The 19,507-nt window shown below is 62.1% G+C and overlaps 4 protein-coding genes across 5 annotated transcripts in view; 1 reads left to right on the top strand and 3 right to left on the bottom strand.

Moving 5' to 3' along the window:
* Positions 1–4,885, bottom strand: part of LOC117641721 (calexcitin-2) — a 37,264-nt gene extending 32,379 nt beyond the window's left edge. The window contains exon 1 of the mRNA XM_034379274.1: positions 4,779–4,885. The gene's annotated coding sequence lies outside the window, so the exon portion shown is untranslated. The remainder of the gene's footprint in view (positions 1–4,778) is intronic.
* Positions 4,886–6,290: 1,405 nt separating this feature from the next.
* On the bottom strand, positions 6,291–8,563 carry LOC117641256 (adenosine deaminase 2-like). The gene is made up of 8 exons (XM_034378420.1): positions 8,437–8,563; positions 7,928–8,170; positions 7,677–7,846; positions 7,463–7,600; positions 7,044–7,233; positions 6,815–6,972; positions 6,538–6,740; positions 6,291–6,450 (listed from the first exon to the last, which is right to left on the bottom strand). Exons 1-8 carry the CDS (start codon positions 8,561–8,563, stop codon positions 6,291–6,293), a joined length of 1,389 nt encoding a protein of 462 aa, XP_034234311.1.
* Positions 8,564–10,151: 1,588 nt separating this feature from the next.
* On the top strand, positions 10,152–11,324 carry LOC117641257. Its single transcript, XM_034378421.1, has 2 exons — positions 10,152–10,750; positions 11,112–11,324. The coding sequence occupies exons 1-2, from the start codon at positions 10,649–10,651 to the stop codon at positions 11,322–11,324; spliced, it is 315 nt and encodes a 104-aa protein (XP_034234312.1). The 5' UTR covers positions 10,152–10,648.
* Positions 11,325–11,357: 33 nt separating this feature from the next.
* LOC117641716 (F-box/LRR-repeat protein 3-like) lies at positions 11,358–18,399 on the bottom strand. 2 transcript variants are annotated; one of them, XM_034379268.1, is made up of 9 exons: positions 18,187–18,399; positions 17,616–17,620; positions 14,723–14,839; positions 14,108–14,638; positions 13,843–14,011; positions 13,342–13,739; positions 12,500–12,615; positions 12,199–12,409; positions 11,358–11,878 (listed from the first exon to the last, which is right to left on the bottom strand). In XM_034379268.1, the coding sequence occupies exons 3-9, from the start codon at positions 14,748–14,750 to the stop codon at positions 11,565–11,567; spliced, it is 1,767 nt and encodes a 588-aa protein (XP_034235159.1). In that variant the 5' UTR covers positions 14,751–14,839; positions 17,616–17,620; positions 18,187–18,399; the 3' UTR covers positions 11,358–11,564. The 2 variants fall into 2 exon arrangements, with proteins under 2 accessions (XP_034235159.1, XP_034235158.1); XM_034379267.1 differs by lacking the exon at positions 17,616–17,620.
* Between the last annotated feature and the right edge of the window lie 1,108 nt (positions 18,400–19,507).

A 19,507-nucleotide genomic window follows, 5' to 3' on the forward strand; every position in this document is an offset into this window, starting at 1 on the left:
CGCGGGGGGACGGCGGGGACGGCGGGGCCGACGACGAGTGTCGTCACATTGCCAGAGCAGCGCGGCGGCGAGGGCGGCGAGGGGCGACAAAGCTGGGTCTGTTTGCAAGGCGGGGGGAGGGGGAGGGGGAAGGAGCACCAGGGACTCCAGCCCTGGGGCGAGCGTCGTAAAGCTCGCGAGGCAGCTCAAAGATGGGCAGCACTGACACAATGCGGAGCGGGCCGGCGCGGGGCGGGGCGGGGCGGGGCGCCCTCGAGGCCCTGACTGCTACTTCTCGCCTCGCGTCTCGTCGACACCCTACCCCGCCCCGCGGACCGAGCGAGCCGAGAAGCGCGCAGGGTCGATTTTTATTTTTCCTCGTTGTCGGCCTGCTCATTACGAGGGGAGGGCTCGTCGCCGTCCTGCCATGGAGTCATGGAGTCCTCTCAGCGCCGCCCTCCCCGTCAATCGGCCCAATCAACCCGAGCCCGGCGTCGACCCTTCCCGTCCGCCCCGCCGCCCCGCCGGGCAGGTGTCGGCCTTGGCGGCGGCCTCGGTGGCGGCGGAGCGGAGGCGCCCGCTAACGATATTCAAACTTCATTCCCCCGTCCGCGGAGGTGTGCGGACAAAGGGGTCGCTGGCAGACGCCGGCGCGCCAGACGCCCCTATTCTCCGCGTCATCGGGCAGCGCCACGGCCTCCACGACCACCTCGCCAGCGGTGTCGCGCCCATTTGGGGGCCGCGCCATCTGTAGCCGCCACAGTCGCCACAGTCGCCACGCCACGGCCGAGGCTGATTCATATCTCTCTGCTGCAGCAGCGCCAACAGCGCGCTCTTTCGAGTGGCGCGCTTGGCCGCGGGGGAGACGGGGGGCTGGCACGGCCTGGCGCGGCCTGGCAGCGTCCCGGAGCCGCGGCGGCGTGGCGGCGTGGCGGTGGCAGCGAGATGAATGCAGCCCTGCGACATAACTTTACCGTCAAGGGCCCTTTAGTTTTCCTGCGGTTTTCTGCGCCGCGGCGCCACAGGTTAGATCGCCCCCCAGCCTCCTAGATAAGGAAGGGCCCCGCAGCGCGGCCCCGCACCACTGCCCCCCCCCCCCCCCGCACTCTTTCGCGCGCCAAAGAGGACGCCAGAGACCAAAGGCCGGAATTGGGTCGCGAGGAGGCCACGGCCACGGTTGGCCAGGAGCAGGAAAATAATCGCACAAGTCGTGCCCATCACCGTGCCGAACAAGGAGGCCGGCATCGGTTTCGGGAGGCCCCCGGCGGGTCGCGGATGGACTTCGTTGAACCGGAAACGGACCCCTCAGCGCCCCAAGCGGCCACCAGCTCGTGTGCCACCGGCAACAACGTTCTGGACGCGCCGTATCATCGCGATGAGCGCCGCTTGATGATTCGGAAGCGTTACTTCGGCCGATCTGCTTCACTGTTTGTTGCCGCCTGTGGTGCACCGTGTGCTTGTGCACGAGATGCCACGCCAAACTGTATCCTTTTCTCGGTAAAGGAGCGGGAGACGCCTGCCGCCTGCCGGCGGCCAGGCCCGTCGAGCGCGCCTGTTCGGCGGGCTGGCCTACCCCCGACTCGTCGGGCGCTGAGGCTCGGCCTCCCCCCGGACGCAGCGCGCGGCGCAGAGAGTGACGGCCAGGGTCGCGCTTTGACGAGTACGGCGGTGGCGGCGGCGGTGGCGGTCGGCACATGTCCCTTCCACTTAGCGGGACGACGCGGGCCTCTGCGGCAAGGGGCGCGTCGTAAAACGAGCAGGCTTTGGGGTGGCCGGGCCTGCCGGGCCCGCCGGCCCGGGCGGAGGCTTTGGGTCGAAGGGTGAGCAGAGCAGCCAGCGCCAAAGTGGAGGTCAATGGAGTAGTTGGCGGGGCGGGGCGGGGCGGGGAAGGGCGCGCCAGTGTCAGCTTAGCGTCACGGCGTGACTTGGGGACGGCGACGACGAGGGGCTCGGAGGAGGCGGGGGCAGCGCGGGGCAGCGCGGGGCACCGGAAGGGCGGTGGTAATGACCAGGCCGACCAGCGACAGGAAATAAGTAATAACTCGAGTCGTGTCCGTGTGTCGGTGTCTGTGTGTGTGTGCGTGGTGTACAGCGGCGGTGCAATCATGAGCGAAAAGGGCCTTTGTTGGTCTGCTCGCCGATCCTAATTCAATCATCGACACCCCTCTCCTCCCTCCCCCCTCCGCGCCCGAATACCGCGAATGCCGAATTCGAGAGCCGCCGAAACGCCAAAACAGCGGCCCGGTACACGGATTCCGAAGAGTCGTCGTTTCGTCGCCCTCTTTGTCGCGCTCATCGGGCGTGCCGCTGGGGTGGGAGAGAGACCGAGCGACGAAACAACTCTTGGAAATCGGCCGCCCGCCGCGCCCGGCCACGCGGATGGCGACGCGGCCGCGACAAGCTTTGGAAAGCAAACACATTCATGAATGAATATGGTTCAGCCCAGCGCAACCAGGCCGGTGCCACCCGGAGCCTGCCGCCAGAGCCTGCCGAGCCACGAACAAAACGCGGCGGGAAAAACCGAACGGAACGGGACGGGATGGAACGGGACGGAACGGGATGGAACGGAACGGGACGAAACGGGGCGACTTGGAATGTATGAGCAGCGCCTGTTTTATTCATGTCGGGCCTACACTGGCCTCACTGGCCTGCAGGGTGTAGGGCCAGGAGGCCGGTTGGTGCGTTGGGTATTGAAAGGGAATGAGGCATGATAGGGCCATAAGGACGGCGGGGAGGGAGGGGGCAAGTACACGGCCGGGCCCAGGGCGTGAGCAGAACCCTGCAGGGCCCGGGCGCGGGGCCCAGGGCCGCGGACGAGGCTACCGTTTTATAGGCTCGGCCACAAGGCGTGCGGGGCGTGCGGGGCGTGGGGGGCGGGCAGCGCGACGATGGAGAGGTACGAAACGGCGCGTTCCGGAGTCCCGGCCCCCTGAGTCATCACGCGGACGCAGTCACGGCGCCAACCTCTTGACGGCGACGGCCTCCTCGACGACTTGCAGCCGCGCCCCGCGCCCCGCACACCCCGCGGCAGAAGCGCAGCCGACTACAAAGTTTGCCGCGAATCGCGCCGCACCGGACGCCGCCGACTGGGAGGGGGAGGAGTGGGGGAGGTGGCCAAGTTTCTTTTCCCTCAATTTAGAGTTAATTGGGGGTAGTCTCGGAGGGAGGAGGGAAAAAATGTGGCGAGCCTTCGCGGGCGCTGCGTGAGCGCGTTAGCGGCCTGCTGCGTGGGCGGCGGCCAGTAAGGCCAGCAAGGCCAGTAAGGCCAGCAAGGCCAGCAGCTTGGCCGGCGGCGCGCGCAACCTGGCCGCCTGGCCGCCCCCGCCCCGCTGCTGGCGCTGCGTCTAATCGCTTTATTTTATGTAATCACTCCACTTGGCCCTGACGGCGTCGTCTCTACAGCAGTAGTGGCTCCGGCTCTGGGGCCGGGCAGGGGAACGGAGACCCCCCCCCCTTTTCCCTTCACCCCCCACTCGACTCACTTCATTCCTCTGCAATGAGGGAAGTCCCGCCCGACGCTGGATGAAGGCAGCTGGAGACTCGACTCCAGCGGCGCGCTCTGCCCGTAGTGGGACGTGGCGGGGCGTGGCGGGGCGTGGCGGGGCGTGGCGGGGCGTGGCGGGGCGTGGCGGGGCGGTGCGTAAGCTGGTTACAACGACGCCGCATAATTGTTTGTCGTCGGGACGCTGGCCGGCGGCGCTGCCTGGACGGACGCTCGCGGAGACGGAGGGACGAGGGCGGCATAATTCATGAAACGAAGCCTCAGTCGAGTCCACCGCCGTCCACCGCCACCCGCGAGACGAGGAGACGGGGCTCGGGACGACGCGGCGCGGACCGAAATCCTCAGAGACCTTCGCGCGCGCCTGCCTTGCCTTCTTCCACTGCCCTACTCTCCAAAAAACAACAACAAAACAGGGGAAAAACAACGCGGCCCTCGAAAATAAACTTGGAAAAAGCACCCCGGGAATGTGCGGCTGCGAAGAGTCAGAGGACTCTCCCTCCCTCTCTCTCTGTCTCTCTCTCCATTTGTGCTGCGGTGGGTAGATTATTCGGGCCTCCGTGGAGGGAGGCCGAGGGCCGCCCCGCTCTCTCTCCGCTCTTACTCCCTCTCTCCCTCTGCAGGCCGCCACCGTGACCCGCCGCCTAACGTGACGACGATGTGGTGACCGATTAGAAGCACGTGCTGGCCGACGTGCTGGCGGGCGGCCCTAGAGTGGACTCAAAATCGGCATCACGCACCAGCCGGAGCAGCCCGGCCTTAGGCCTGGCCTTAGGCGTAGCAGCCCCCGCCCTCGCCGTGCCCTTCCGCGAAGCCTCGGGGGCCGCCCATAAATTTGCCCCTGCTCAGTGGGCTAACGGGCCAAGGCAGCCAAGCCAGCACCCTCAGCAGGCTCAGCAGGGGGGCGCCTATTTTTTACCTGCCCCTGTGGCCTGCACTGCATTAACATAACTCACACGTAGGGTCTGATTGGCACGGTTCGCCCCCCGCGGCACCGCCCGCGCCCCGCCGAACCACCCCTTGTTCAATCACCTAATCTACGCTCGGGATCGCAACGCCTCCGCACAACGAAAAATAGAACGCAGGTTTGATTTATGACGAGCTCTGGGAGGGACGCAGAGTGAAGGCCCGCACCTCTACTCTGCTAAGGTTTACGAAACCGATGGCACTGTTGGTTTAACGGACACACTTTGTCCCTTGCGGCGCGACCCCCGGACAAAACTACCCGCTTCGATGCGAAAGTCGGAAATGACAGCTATCGGAAATGCGACGTGGTTTGGAGCGGTGCGGAGTGACTCACGGGTGCGGGTCCTCGGGGTCCTCGGGGTCCTCGGGCAGCACGTGGCCGTCGACGTCGTCCGGGTGCGCTGGGAGGTGCAGACCAAGGTCGACCGGAGGCGTCGGGGGTTGCAGCGCGAGTGAGCAGGGGCTGCTCCGCCTGCTCCGCGTCGCCCCCAGCAGGCCGCCGCCGATCCGCGGTGCGCGCCGAGAGGGCGGTGGGGGCGGCCCGGGGGCAGGCCCGGGGGGCGGGCGGGGGCGGCGCCGAGCAGGGCCGGGGCAGGCCTTTGCAACCGCACCTGTCCGCTCGCCATGTCCGCCATGTCCCCCTGGGCAGTAGCCCGAATGCAGAGTCAACAGTTCCGACCGACAAAACAGCGGCCTCCACCAATTTTTATTTTCATCTCTCTCCCCGCTAGCCTTTTTGTGGTGTCCAGCGTCCGGCCGCGTGAGCGTAAATCCATCCATCCGCACCGGAATAAAATGGAAATCAAATTCCCATGTGGCAGCGATTCCCACAACTTTGTCACGACTTTCGACTTGTTTAGGGCCTGCCTCTCTGGCAGCCAGTGGCAGTGAGCGGCTCGGCCGCGCAGGGAAGTCCAACCCGCGGGGTATCGACGACGCGACGCCGCTCGTGGTGCCCCCTGGCGTTCCTGGCGGTGGCAGCGGCGGCCGGGGGGCCGGACGGGCCGCACGCCGCGGGGTATCGCAGAGACGCGGCGCGGCAAGGAGGGGCGCGGAGTAGCGCCACCGAACGCAGCAACGCCGCGCCGCTTATCTCCGCCGCGGCGTGGTATTGGCCGCAGGAGGAGAGAAAGGGCGAGGGGGAAGGATTTCAAAAGAGTTTATTTGTAGAACTGCTCAATTTATTGCGAGGGCATCGCCCCTAAAGATAATACAGCCTTCGGAAAACACAGGAACAAGAGCGGAGCCGATTTTCACGTAACTACACATAGGGGCAGCCATGCCACCGTTAAAAACTAACAAATCAAAAAATACAAATAAATATTTACACAATACCATGGGAGGGAGGTTTCGCCGTCCCTGTAAAAACTCTCCGAGCGAAACGAAAACATCCGTCCGGCATCGGATGGACGTCGATCGACGTCAACGCGACGAGTCGGCAGCGCCAGGCAGTGCCGTGCCGATCTAGGTCACCGGTTTTCGTTCTGGGGATGCCGCTTTGTCGCTGCACTGTGTTGCACTTGGCGTGCCACAGTGGGCCAGAAGACCAGTGGAGGCGGACAAAACTCTAGATGCGTTTTGAGCTCCAGAGCCGCAAAATGAGACTCGCGAACCGAACGTGTCACCCCACCGATGGATTGCTCTCCGAACAAGGAATCCATTGGTGGGATCACACGTTGGGTTCAAGGCCTGTTTAGCGACTCTGGAGCTCAAAACGCGTCGAGAGTTTTGTCCACCTCCACCGGTCTTCTGGCCCACTGTGCGTGCGGCTACTCGTCACCCCCTCCCCCTCCCCCTTCCTCCTCGTAATACTGCAACGGGCGCTCCGGGCGCCGCGGCTCCGCGGCTACGCCTCCGTGCTGTGGATGGAGTTGTCGTGCTCGGAGCTGCAGGGCCGCGCGCCTCGCGTGCCGCGCTCCCTGTCCACCTCGCCGATGAACCTCTGCCAGCGTGTCGCCAGCGCGGCCAGGGCCTCCTCCTTCTCAACCTCGCCCATGGCACTGTACCTGCACCAGAAGATCGGGGAGTTAGTGTTTGTTTTCGCACGGATTGTAAAGAAATGTGAGGCCTCTTCTTCCGGAGCCACGGCTTACTGGATGGAATTGATGGCGAGTTGCTTGAGAGTGCGGAGGTCCGCCTTGAGCCCCGCCATGCCCAAGAAGGCCTCGTAGAAGTCGTAGCTCAGGCCCTTGGCGTCCCACAAGCCGGGGTCGTCGCTGCCGATCACCAGGGGGTAGTCGTCGGCCAGCAGGGCGGCGCCCGGGTGGTTGCGGAGGTCCTGCACCAGGTTCAAAACCTGCAGGGAAAGAGGGTAAGTCGTGTGTGTTTGAACCAGCCGCCAGCCCGCCACTCGGAGCACTGCCGCCTCACCTGGTTGGAGATGGGGTTCAGCTCGATGGCGATGCCCCTCTTCTTGACGGCCTCCATGACCATGGGGTGCTTGTCGATGGCGTAGCCGTGGCCGATGCGCGTCGTGTTCAGCATCACGGCGTCCACCAAGTTCTCGTCCGTCGACGACTGTTCCCAGTCTGAAACATTTTGTTGAGTATAAACAGGTTTCCAAGACCTAGTCGCGTATCCGCGAATTTTTCACACTCACTCGTCTCTCCGGCGTGGAAGAAGTACTTGACGTCCGGCAGGTCCTGGCGCAGCTGCAGCAGTGCGGGCACGAAGTCGATGAGGGGGTTGCCGTCGTCCTCGTGCGCCACCAGGTCGAAGCCCGCCACGAAGTCCGGGAGGGCCTTCTTCAGCTTGCGGAAGAACACGAGGTACTCGCGCACCTGGCTAGCCTGTGTGACGGGGACAAGCACTTGAGTGACCCGCTCTGGCGCTGGCCTGAAGCACCTGGACGCCGCACGCGCGAAACGGCGCCCCGAACACAGTTATCGGATCTCCAATCGCTCCTTTTTCTCGTTTGAAAGACATGATTTTGTTGCGGTTGGTCTAGCCGGGGCGCCGGTCGGCGCGTGGGCCGGGCGCGGAGTGGTAAAACACTAACTGCGTCATTCTAGCACTAACTGAGACGTGGCGACTCGGAGCGTATATCAACCTGACGCCGAGGAAGTCCGGGTGGACCTTCTTGAAGCGCTCGGCCACCTCCTGGTAAATGGCCGCCACCTGCATCTGGTCGTACTGCGTGCCGTCGAGCTCGAAGACCTGCCGGGGAAGCAAAACGTTGTCGCTACGGTTTCGCTCACGCCTTCATCGAAGCTGCAGGTGGTTGGTTACGCACTGGGGGGAGGACTCCTCGAATTTCGACGTACATGACGTTGTCCTCGTAGTAGTCCTGCAGGGTGCGCCAGAAGTAGTCGCGGAACACGCCGGCGAAGGTGAGCGTGGAGAAGATGAGTGTGAAGCGTTGGTCGAAGGCGTGCCACACACTCGCCTGGTCGGGGTACGCCACTGCAACAGAATCCCGGCTCTGCGGTCACAACGAGAGCGCACGCAAGAGTCGAAGAGAGACGCGGTTCGCGCAGTACGCACCGTGAGGGTTGGAGTTGCAGATCACGAAGGCCTCCCTGATCCTGGCGTCGAACGCCTCCGCGGAGGGCGCCGCCGCGCGCAGCTCATTCACCAGCTTCCAGTCGGCCGCGGGGGCCTCCAGGGAGAAGCGCAGGTTGACGGAGTCGGGCGTGATGCGGCCCCACAGGTGGTCGCGGTACGCCACGTCCTTGACGATGAAGTCGGTGTTGGCGGCGGAGAGGTCGTGAGCGTGCAGCACGGCGCCTGGCGGCAGAACGGCCAAGACGGCGCGAGATCAACATGGGCCCGCCGGCCCGCCGCGGCGCAGCGCCCAGCCTGCGCGTCAGCGCCACACAGCAGCCTCAGCGATAAAGTTGTTGTAACAATTAATTTACGTTATCTGCGCGGGGAAAGAAAACACTGGCGTTTGGAAACTCTTTTTTGATGCCGTCGTTATCGGCGCGGAAGGGCGGGTTCGGCGGTAAACGCCCCATCCATGGGGCTGGTGGCCAGGTGAGTGCTGGACTCACCCTTGGGCATGCGCTTGATGAACTGGAACACGCGCGACTGCTCGATGCGCGGCTTCATGAGGAAGAACGAGTGCGCGGGCGGGAAGTCGGCCTCGGCCACGTTGTACTCGTGCCGCTTCCACTCCATGAGCTTGGCGTTGACGCGCTCCTCCGCCGCGCTCAGCTCCAGCCGGCTGCCCAGGAAGCGCTGCGACTCTTGCGACAGGAACTTGGTCCGCTCGACCAGGTAGCGGAGTCCCGGCGGGGGCCAGTTGGCGGCGCGGGCGGCCGGCGGCTCGGGCACGGCCCAGGGCGCCGCCGAGCACCGCGAAGGCAGCACCGCGGCCACGGCGAGCGCCGCCAGCACCGCGTGCACCGCGCGCACCGCGGCCATGGGGGTCGGCAGGGCTGAAGGCTGGTGGACGCACAGCAAGGCGGACAGTCGCACGACGGCGTGGCGAGGCGGCCGGCCGGCAAGAGTCGGGCTGCGAAGGGAAGGCACGGAGCGAACCGGGTGAGACGAGTGGCGCGTGCGGGCGAGCGCGACAGACAGACTGATCTCATGGCGCGAGGCGCAAGGCACTCGGGCCACCGATGTGATTTGCAGAAGAGTGGCGCCGCTGCCGCGGCCTATCTGATAACTCGATCTCCACGAGTGGCAGTGCCGGCCGGGCGCACGCCGCGACCCCCGCGGACTGCTACTGGGCGGCCGAGGCGGCGCGACCCTGCAGGCCAGGGACTTAACGCGCGGACAAGAGAGGTCCGTTCCGTTTTCGGCAATCTTATCCATCTTGATGGGAAATGTGTCGGATCATCGATCGACTGACACGCGACGCGCCTCAAGCAAACAGCAGGCCGATCACAAACAGCAGTGTCGTTGTCTCTCTCGCACTCACGGGGCGTCCATCCCGTGCGAGAGAGACGGAGCACACGGCAGATCGCGCTGATCCTTGTTGTTTTGCACGGTTCGTTGCAAAAACAGAACCCTCCTCTTTCAAGCTGCATTTCAAATTTAAATATAGATCCGTTCTCGACTCCTCGGCGTCTATGACGCCACTAGGGAAAAGATCTTTCTAAAGTCATCCAGGGCAGTATGACGATGACCGTCCGCGTCGACAACATCCATCATCCGCGTCAGAGGTAACTTTAACGCCCAAGACACCGAGATGGCGAGGTTTCACCATGAGAGAAGGGCGCCCTCATGGTTTCACTCGCGCCCTTCGAAAGTACCTTTTGTTGTTGTCACGCCGGCCAAAATCGAACCCGCGTCCGACTGTTCACTTGGAAGACGGGCGCGCTGTGCTACGCTGTGCTGCGGGCGCGCGGTGGTGGTCCACTGGTGGACTGGGATTGGGTCGAGGAGAGCAGGGCGAGCAGGCCGCGGTGGACAGCTGCTGCAGCCAAGTGATGTGCACTGCAGGCCGAAGCAGGCCGAAGGCGGTGGGGGGTTCCTTCCGCCCCCGCCCCGCCTCGCCCCCACCCCGCCTCACCGCCGGCCGCGCGGCCTGGGCCCGATGCACTGCGACGAGGAGACAAGTCATCGCCTCATGGCCGGTGGCCGTCAGCCGAGCCATCATCAGTGCCCGGCATCCGCCGTGGATTGATTTGCATGCAGTACAGTGCTCCCGTCACTCTGGCTCTCTCGCACCCATGGGGCGTTACGCAGGGGTGCGACAGAGACACTTGAAGAAGCGCTGTCAGTAATCATAGGTCTGCTGGCGCGAACCGGTGCTGTAATGACGCGAGCTGAGCGTGAGGCAGCAACCCGCGGAATCGGGCCGGGCTCGGCCGGGACAACAACAAACTCCCCGCGGTGTGCCGGTGCTGGACTGCCTGCCGCTCCTCGTTGCGGCGACCCTGCCACCGCGACACCGCGACGCCGCGACGCCGCGCTGCAAGTGGCGATGACTCAATTAGGCCGCTACGCGCCACGCGGACAAAGTGTGTGTGTGTGTGTGTGTGAGTGTGCGTGTGCGTGTGTGTGTGTGTGTGTGTGTGTGTGTGAGAGAGAGAGAGAGAGAGAGAGAGAGAGAGAGAGAGAGAGAGAGAGAGAGAGAGAGAGAGCGGCGGGCTGGGCTGCAATTTCACTTCGATCGGTCCGCGTTTTGCCGGTGATTCTCCACGCCGGGCCCGTCGTCGCTCGCCATTCCGGGACTGGCTGGCAACACGGCGGGTGACAACGTCGCGACGAAAAAAAATCCTCCCGGGATTCGAACCCGCAGCGCGGCCGCTGATGGTGACTGCGGACGATGGGGACGTCAGCGGCGATTTCCACGTCGACGATGCTCCGTCCGATCTGCTGTGGGAAGCGCTGTTGGACGACTCGATACAAGAGGTAGGCAACGAAACCGTTTTTATTAAGTGAGAAACGAAAATGCGTCTGGGAATTGGAAAGTTACCCCTTTTCTCTCCGCTTTCGCTAGATGTTGCCTGCCTCCTTCTTTGGAAGTAATTCTTTCGCGAATTCTTTTTGCTCGCTGCCGCCCTGTGTTGTTAGACTTTTAGAACCGCGCTGACCCGGGTGAGACCTTAACCGTATGCAGGCGGCGGCCGGTGGACCACCGCCCACCGCCGTGCAGGCGGAGCAGGCTGATTCCAGACACCCTCGTCGCTCTGTCTGCACAGAGACGAGAGGCTGTGCGGAGTGGAATCAGTCTGCAGGCTTAGGTTGACACGCTCCGTGTCTTTGCCGTCAGGCCGCGTCGCAGGAGGTGGTTGACGCCGTCGACAGCGGCGTGGTGCTGGCGGCGGTAGTGATGGCGGTGCTGGCCGTGCTGTCCCTGGCCATCGCCCTCTCCTTGCGGCCCTCCAGGGCGCCGCGGAGCGACGGAGTCCGCGCCTCGCGCCTCGGAGTGCACGGAGTGCACGGATACACCGCCAACCCGCACCGGAAGCATTCCGCCGCGTGACACACATTTGGGGCAGTCAATAAAACGAACGGCTATATTCGACTTTGGCTTTTATTAGAATAAGATTCTTATAGAGTAGACACACGGCAGTGGTTCTTTGCGAAACCACAGCTCGATCGTCTGATAAATTACATGGTCTTTAATAAACAAACCCCTGCAGAAGTGCAGAAATGACCTCGTCGCCACAGCGCATGGGTTTGGGAAGATCAGTCTGTTCGCTGGCGCGGTCCGTCACCGCGGTCACCACATGGGCATGAACTCGGGGCTCCAGTCCCTGCCCAGCACCCTGGACACGCTGGCGCACGTGGAGGCCAGGTCGTGCACGCCGTCCTCCACGAGGCACTCCTCCATGACGACGAGCTGCGAGAGCCGCGGACCGCACGCCTCGGCCAGGCGCACCAGGGCGCTGCACGTCACCTGGCACTCGGCCAGGCCCAGCGACGACAGCTGCTGGCAGTTGGTGGCCACGTCCAGCAGCTGCTTGTCGATGACGGAGTTGCCGTTGGCGCCCACCACCAGCTCCACGAGGCGGGGGCAGAACGCGCCCACGCGGCCTGCAAAGTGCAAGTGCAAGGGCGAGGGTTCAAACACCGCGCTCTGCAGCACGCTTTCGCTGTCCGGGGATGGGAGCCGCGCCGGCCGGGTAGGCAACCCATCCGGCGGCGCCACGAGTGCGAGTGGAGGGGACGGCGCGGCGTCTGGTGCGTCTGGTCGGCAGTCAGCGGCGCGAAAGGCATGGCTTTACGTCAAGATGAATGGGTCGGCACGCGTACGTGACGCGCCGTTAGTCGCCATGCCAACCATCAGCTGACTCCGAACAGTCGCTCCGTCTCCCTCGCACTCATTCGACTGCCGGTGTAAACAAGGAACCTACTGAGCACGGACGTGGGCACGTAGTCCCCGAAGTAGAGGTGGGTGACGGGGATGTAGGACGTGAACAGGTTGTCGAAGGACTCGTCCTGGATGGCGAACAGGTACATGACGAGGTTGAGCTGCGGCGAGTGCGCCACCAGGGCGCGCCAGGACGACGAGGCGATGGGCCGCAGCGCCGTGTCGGCGTCCGTGTACACGTCCACGCGCAGCACCTGTCCGAAAGCCGAGGGTCCAGGGTTCGAGTACTCGCAGTGCCGTCGCATTTCGGTGTGTTTAAGTTTGTCGCGGTGGCGGGACCTTACCTCCAGGCATACGTGCCGCTCGGAGGACAGGGCGTTGAGGAGGTCGTCGCTGAGCAGCGTGTAGCTGATGGACAGCTCGCGCAGGCAGCGGCAGTGGTCGACCAGCGCCAGGACACCTGCAGCACCAGGAAGAGAGTTTTGAACGCCTTTCGCAATTCTAGTGTTAGCGTTGACGGGCCCGTGTACCGAGTGCCATCTTCTAAACCGCTTGGTGCGCCTGCGCCGCCACTGGTTACTATGGTGTTTTTAAGCGGTCCTCTTTGAGCATAGCTTTGCACGAAATTAAACACACAATGAACAAAGTCGTGCGTCGCTAAGCACGACATTGTATGAAGTTACGCATGAATTCGTGCATTTCACGCGTTTGCTCAATGCATTGCCCAGAATGCTACATAAATATTTACTGTGCCTATATCTGCGATCAGGTGGCCCCAGCCCAGCCTCCCCGCCTGAAGCCACCTGAAGCCCCAGACGTGGTGGCTGCGGGCCGCCCCGCCTGTTCGGCGCGTTCTTCCACTGTGAATCACGGTCCCGATCTACGCCGCACCGCACCGCCCCAGAGCACAGTGGGCCCTGGAGGCGGCCAAAACTCTAGACGCGTTTTGAGCCCCAGAGTCGCTGAACAGGACGCGAACCGAACGTGCGACCCCACCAATGGATTCCTCGTTTGAAGTGCAATCCATTGGTGGGATCACACGTCCGGTTCGAGTCCCATTTAGCGACTCTGGAGCTCAAAACGCGTCCGTGATTTTGGCCGCCTCCACCGGTCTTCTGGCCCACTGTGCAGAGGCGGCGTGGCGGGGCGAGGCCCGGCGTGGCCTCCTCCACTCTCGCTACAGTACCTCCGGGTGACAGCCGGGGGCAGCTCTTGCAGCGCAGCAGCTGCAGCGACCCCGCCGAGCTGGAGCCCACGCCGGCGAGGGCCTGCAGCGAGGGGTCGTCCACCAGCGTGTGGTCCACGGCCAGCGCGCGCAGCGACGGCGACGAGTGGTCCAGCACGAGCGTGAGCGCCGAGGCGAACTGCTTCTCCTCCGCGCCGTCCACGTCGAGCAGCGAGGGCCGCGCCGCGCCCGACATGAGCGCCAGCGTCTTGAGCGAGCACTTGACGAGGCGGGCCAGGATGCGGCACGCGCCCCGCGCCGACTCGGCCGAGCTGTCCGTCCGCAGCACCACGAACTTGAGGTGCTGCGCGTGCTCCTCGAGGATGAAGTTGACCAGCGCGGGCGGCGTCGGCTCCGGCCTGGCGGGCAGGTTCAGCAACTTTCAAGTAACAAATTTTGACACAAGGGTTTTTCGTTGTAGGAAAAGCTTGAGAAAAAGTGAGGGCGAGGCAAGTTTCTCACCTGAGGGTGCTCCCGAGCACGAACTCGGCCGTCCTCCACAGGCAGGGCTCCTGCGACGCGCGCCGCCAGCCCCGGCACACCTGCGCGCACCGGCCCAGGTCCTGCAGCGCCAGCAGCTGGAAGATGGTGATGAGGAGGTCGGTGGGCAGCTGCGACCAGTCCTGCTCCCCTGCAACTCGGAGAAGTGGGTGAGCTTCGTGACAGCGACCCCTTTGCGGCAAGGCGGAACTAAGCTGTCGGAGTGGCATGAGCAGCTGGGACTCACTCTGGTTTGCAACCCCCGGGTCAGCAGTGTTTTGCCTTCCAAGGGTGTCCTTGGGGCTGAAGGCGTCCCCGACATCGCGCCCCTGGTTCAGGCGGCCGTGGTCGTGGCCCAGCCGCGCGGTCCTGGAGGCGGACGACGACGCGCCCTGCAGCCCCAGCGCGCCAAGGCGGTGATGTCGAGAGGGCGGCGCTCTGCGCACGTCGCTAGGCCTGCCCCACACCAGCGCGCGCGGCCACCAACCCGTGTCCACGCCGTCGAGGCCCCGTCCGGCCTCGGGCACCGGCCCCTCCGCCTCCACCGGGGAGTCATCGTCGGCGAGGTCCGCGTCGTGCAACGTCCCAAACGGCCCCACCGCGGCCTGGGCCTGGTGCCGGTCCAACACCCCGGCGTCTAGCCATTCCTCGTCGTCGTCCTCCTCGTCGTCGTCATCCTTGAACTCGGCGGCCGGCACCGCGGCCGGCACCTCGGCGTCGAGGCGCCGGCGCTTGGACCCGCTGCGTCGCGCCAACCGGCCAATGCTGTTCAGGCTTCCTGTCAAGCAGACGCCACACATTATCCAACAAAAGCCGAAAAGCGACGGCCGTTCCGGTATTCGAACCTGGACCCAGGACGTACCAGTCATGTAGCAGCAGCTTGGCTTCATCCTGCGTCTCCTCCTGGCGTCCTCATCCTGGCGTCTGGCGCGCTCCTCCCGGGCCTGCGCGACGGGCGCGGCGGAAGATTATCAAAGGCCTGTGTCAACAGTGAAAGAGGCGACTCAAAATGTGTGTAAATTTCCTCGGACTTGGGCCTTTCCGCCGTTCTTGGCTACGCCAGCTACGCCCTTGGTTCCCACGCCTCGCCCCGCCCCACCCGCCCCGCCCGCCACTGACCCTAACCTTCCGCAAGGCCGACTTGCGCCTCTCTCTGCCTCGTCCCGACACGGTCCCGACGTCGCCGTGGTCGGCGCCATTCGGCCCATTCGGCGCGGCGCATCGCGGCGCCGATCAGCCGCCGAGCGGCACGAGTGCGGCCGAAGCCGAGCCGAAGCGCGGCGCGGCGCGGAGCGGGGGGCCGTGCGGGGTGCGGGCCCAAGTCGCGCAGGGTCGGACAGCCGGGACCGCCAGCAGGCCGCCACGCCGCGGCACTGCCAGCAGCACCAGCAGCGCGACACGTGACCGCAAGTCACGTGCGAGGCGCGAAGCCGCTGTGGCGGCGGTGGCGGCATACAACAACACGCCGAACGCGGCGTGCGACGTGACGCCTACACGCGGACTGACTGTTCCGCTAGCTCCAGCTCGCCCAGCGCGCCGACGACCGCCCCCAATGACTCCCCACTGTTAATTAGCGCCGGCTGCCCCTCTCCCCTCCCCCTCCCCTCCGCCCGCGGGGGCGTGTTGATTTAGTCCCCGTCCTTGGGGACGGCCGACAGCGCCACAGAAGAGACCCCCTTCCAGAGGGTTCGAGGCGAGGCTTGTTTACGACCCTTGAGTTGGGATTTTTCGTGTGGCGTCGTTACTAGACTCACCACTGCGATAAGAACCTCAGCAAAAATTTCAATTTTTCCTATTTCAAAGTTCCTTTGCTTTTCTTCAATCTGTTATCGGCTGCCACACATCGACGGGAATGCCCTTTGGAAAGGCTTGCCGTCCGCCGGTCCCGGCCGGTCCCTGACACGCACTGCCGGGAATGTTGGCTGCTCTGGCCCGGCAGCAGCGCAGGCACTTTAAGCAAGCATTTTTGCAATTCGAATCAAAAAGAATGGGGAGAACCGGGGTGGATGACCTTCTAGCTAAAAGTCTGTCGAGTAATTAGAGCAAAAAAAGCGCCATGCTATGGCCCAATGGTGCAACGGTAGCCGTTGGACGCAAATCAACACACGCCAAGAAATCCGAAATGGTGTTAATTTAAACCCCAATTTAGCCGATGGGTAAGATTTCATAGAAGTTTTGTATGGACGCTCCTGACACATTCCTTTAAGGGGGGACCCTGGTGAAAATATGACCAAAATTGCCAAAAATAGTATTTTCAAAGTTCATAGATAAAAATGTGCATAGAAGGTTTCAGATTCAACAGGTTGAACACCTTTAAACTATGTGGGTAGTTCCTTCATCATTTGGAAAGAAATAACATTGAGATCAGTTGTCGTTGGCTTATACGCTCAACTTCACAGCTTTGCTCAGTCGACAAAAAATTTTGTCGTAGAAAGACTTCCTGCGTTCCTGGTTGACACCTACATGAGTCGTCTTGCATGGACTCTATTCATTGATGACTTATCGACAAATTTTAGTGACGGAATCTTGATATCAGCCCTACTTTTTTCAACACACACCTAAATGTTTCAAAAAAAGGCAAAAAATTCACTTTTTTTTAATGTTTGAATTTGAAAATTGATATCTCAGGACAGAAGATGAAATTGAAAATTCCGTCACTAAAATCTCTTCTATACATTTTAAGGATAACCCAAAAAAATTTTCAAGACTTTCCGTTCCAATGAAAGACGCAGGAAGATTTTTCCCCAACGCTCTAAAAAACACCAAAAAGCCACTTTTCTCAGAGACCGTTCAACATTTTGGATTGAATTTTGTTTTATGAACTCACCATAATGAACCTAATAATCAAGCAAAGTTTCAACTTTCTGGGATTATTTTAAAGCCTACTTGGAAGTTTCACCAGGGTCCCCCCTTAACGATACCCGAATCGGATCAGCCAAGTTTGGTGCTTTCTTGAATTCTTTCCAGGTCAAAGCACCAAATGTATTGGGGGCCCTGCAGGGCGCTGCGCCGCTGCCTCGGCCGCTGCGCTGGCGGTCGGCGGGCTGGTCACGAGCCTCGGCACCACGTGTTGGGGCGGGGGCGGGGCTGTGGTGGCGGCCTGCGCGCCGCGCTGCACCGCTGGGCTGCATTTGAACGCCGTGGTGACTCAGCAAAGCTCCCGACGCCCCAATGCCCCACCGGCCTGCAGGCGCTGCCCTGCCCAGGCCATGCCCAGGCCACTCTCCTCCTCTCGCCCCGAATCGTGCCGTGCCGTGCCGATCTAGGGACGGCTGTTGTCATCCGTGACTGTACACACGGCGCGCCGATCAGGTGTCCCGGTCGCGTGTCTGAGAGGAGGTGGCAGTGGAAGGGCCGCGGAGGGGCCGCGCGGGGCCCGGGGATGTCACGTTGGGCCCTCGGTTATGTGCCTTCCCTCCGGAGAGATTGGAAACAGATTGACAGGCAAAGAAACGCCACGGCCCGGCTGGTGGTTGGCTCGAATCACTTCGCACAGTGACGTAGCTGCCCTTCAGCAAATAGGCGCGTATCGCCGACAGGACGGCGTGGAACGGAACCGCAAGAATGTGACGGCCTGAGCGTCACGTTTTTACGTAACACGTTGGGACGGAGAGCATGGCACTGCAGACATGCCGCCAGTGGCCCCAGGCCCGTGGACAGGATCGCAAAATGAGGCGGCCTGGCTGGGCGTAGCTCTGTAGGACTCTAGGCGTAGCTGGGCGTAGCTGGGCCTAGGCCGGCACGGGGTTACCCACCCACACTGCAAGAAAAAGTGTGAATAGTATAGCAAAAGTACAACAAAAACTGTACAATAAAAGTACAACAGGAATTGCACAAACCACAACGAGGCCTGGACTGCACAGCACTCGTCATGCCGGTTCCATTGTACTTTGCAACAATTGTTATACTTTGAAAGTACAATAAATTTCTGATAAAAAGTTTGCCAAAATTTGTGTACTTTTGTTGTGGTTTTGTCTTGCAGTGCAATGCGCGTCAACAATTCCCCCGTCAGCACTAGGAGATTCAAGAAGCAGCGACCAAGATCACTTGAAATGCCTGTCCAGGCTACAAGGTGCTGGGTCGGTCGCAGGCCGTTGACAAGCGGTCCGCTAAAAGTAGGCGGAATGAGCGCCACTGGCCGGCCAGGCAGACATAGTAAACCGCAAAGCAGTGCGTCTCCGTTGCCGTCCCTTGCGCAACGCACGCAGCACGCACTTTGGGCTTCTCGCCAGCGTTTCTTGGAGGCTTGGACGCGGCGCCGCCTCACGCGTTGCACGAGTTGCATTCGCCGAGGGGACCGCGCCAAAATGTGGTCCTCTTTCTCACCTGTCAGCGTGGAGCAGGTCTCGCCGGGAAGAAACCGTAATCCTGTGGGGACTGCACTACACTCCTCAAACTGCAGCGCGTCAGTGCGTTCGGTGGCACTTCCCTCGCGGTGCGAATGCGCGGTACGCGGTGCTGCGCGGGGCCCGCCTGCAAGGCCTGCAAGAGAAGCACACTGGCGGGGCGACGCGGCTCCACCGGCCCGGCTCCGCGCGCTCCGCGGTTCTCAGCAGTAAGCAGTACAGAGGAGAGGGGGAATCGATTCAAAACAAGGCGACACCAGCGCCCGCGCGGCCGCCACCGGCACCAGCCCGTGACGCAAGCAAAGCCGGGCAAGCGGGGCAAAGCGCGCCGCGCGCCTTGGTGACGTCACCGACGCAATGTCAAGTTCAACGCTGATCCCGCCGTGCCTGGGCTGCCTTCGGGGGTGCCTTGACTGCATTGGTTCGCGGATCGATGGTCTGGTCGCACAAGGTGCTGTGCTTGAGTGTGTCGCGCCGCACCGCGCCGCACCGAGGCCACAGACCCCAGAGCAGCAACAAGTAGAGGGTAGCGGGTAGCCTTCCACCTCCGCGTTGGGACATGCCCGTGAAGAACACGACAGGCTGCCAATCCAGTGGCTTTCCAAGGAAGAATAAGTGCAACAGTTTGCTCAAAAAGAAGTTGCAAGGACAACTGTTTCTTTTAATTTCGTAACTTGTGCTTACAGAAACAGGGTGAGGATGTTATCACACAGACACAGCTGTACCACATATCATTTAACAAAGGAAAAAATCAACTAAAGAAAACAATCGTAAAGCCTAAACGAAACTTTTGTGGCATACATTTAAAGGAAAACTCTACAACAGTTCGCCACAATCACAGCTCGTTTGATGAAGAGAGTTGTCAAAATACATAGAAATACATGGAGATAACGTTTCTAGATCAATTTAACTGCAGCACACAGTGTAACGACCATGTGGCGTTTCTCGGACACCGTATATCTACAGGCCAATCAACGTGGCAGATTTTGTAACCCTTCTAAAGATATTATACTAAAACGATTCCTCTCCACAATGTAGAAAAATACCCATCTATTCGACGTGACATCTCAATCAACTTGGTCTTTTCGTCGGGCTCCTTCCCGACGATACTTTACTCACAGTGGTCTATTGTCGGTTTTGGTCCACGCGGCTTCGGGAGGACACAGCGGACCGTACTCGACCGTACCCTCCCCGAAAATGATTAGAAACTACTTGGCCAGCGCACAGCTCGGTCACGAGGCTTCGCGTGCTTCGCGCGCTTCGCGCGCTTCGCGCACGTCCTCGCGGCTGATGCTGCCGGT

The sequence above is a fragment of the Thrips palmi genome, unplaced genomic scaffold, assembly GCF_012932325.1.
Source record: "Thrips palmi isolate BJ-2018 unplaced genomic scaffold, TpBJ-2018v1 HiC_scaffold_15, whole genome shotgun sequence".
Lineage (NCBI taxonomy): Eukaryota > Metazoa > Arthropoda > Insecta > Thysanoptera > Thripidae > Thrips > Thrips palmi.

Bases quoted from the DNA above. Each gene is read 5' to 3' on its own strand.
- LOC117641256 (XM_034378420.1), bottom strand. From the start codon at position 8,563: ATGGAGTGGAAGCGGCACGAGTACAACGTGGCCGAGGCCGACTTCCCG. The intron at 7,847-7,927 runs GTGCGTACTGCG...ATTCTGTTGCAG, and splicing joins CTGCAACTCCAACCCTCACG to TGGCGTACCCCGACCAGGCG. The intron at 7,601-7,676 runs GTGCGTAACCAA...CTTCCCCGGCAG, and splicing joins TTCGAGGAGTCCTCCCCCCA to GTCTTCGAGCTCGACGGCAC.
- LOC117641257 (XM_034378421.1), top strand. From the start codon at position 10,649: ATGGTGACTGCGGACGATGGGGACGTCAGCGGCGATTTCCACGTCGAC. The intron at 10,751-11,111 runs GTAGGCAACGAA...CTTTGCCGTCAG, and splicing joins TGGACGACTCGATACAAGAG to GCCGCGTCGCAGGAGGTGGT.
- LOC117641716 (XM_034379267.1), bottom strand. From the start codon at position 14,750: ATGAAGCCAAGCTGCTGCTACATGACTG. The intron at 14,012-14,107 runs GTGAGTCCCAGC...TCCGAGTTGCAG, and splicing joins CCCGGGGGTTGCAAACCAGA to GGGAGCAGGACTGGTCGCAG. The intron at 11,879-12,198 runs GTAGGTTCCTTG...TGCACTTTGCAG, and splicing joins CGTGCCCACGTCCGTGCTCA to GCCGCGTGGGCGCGTTCTGC.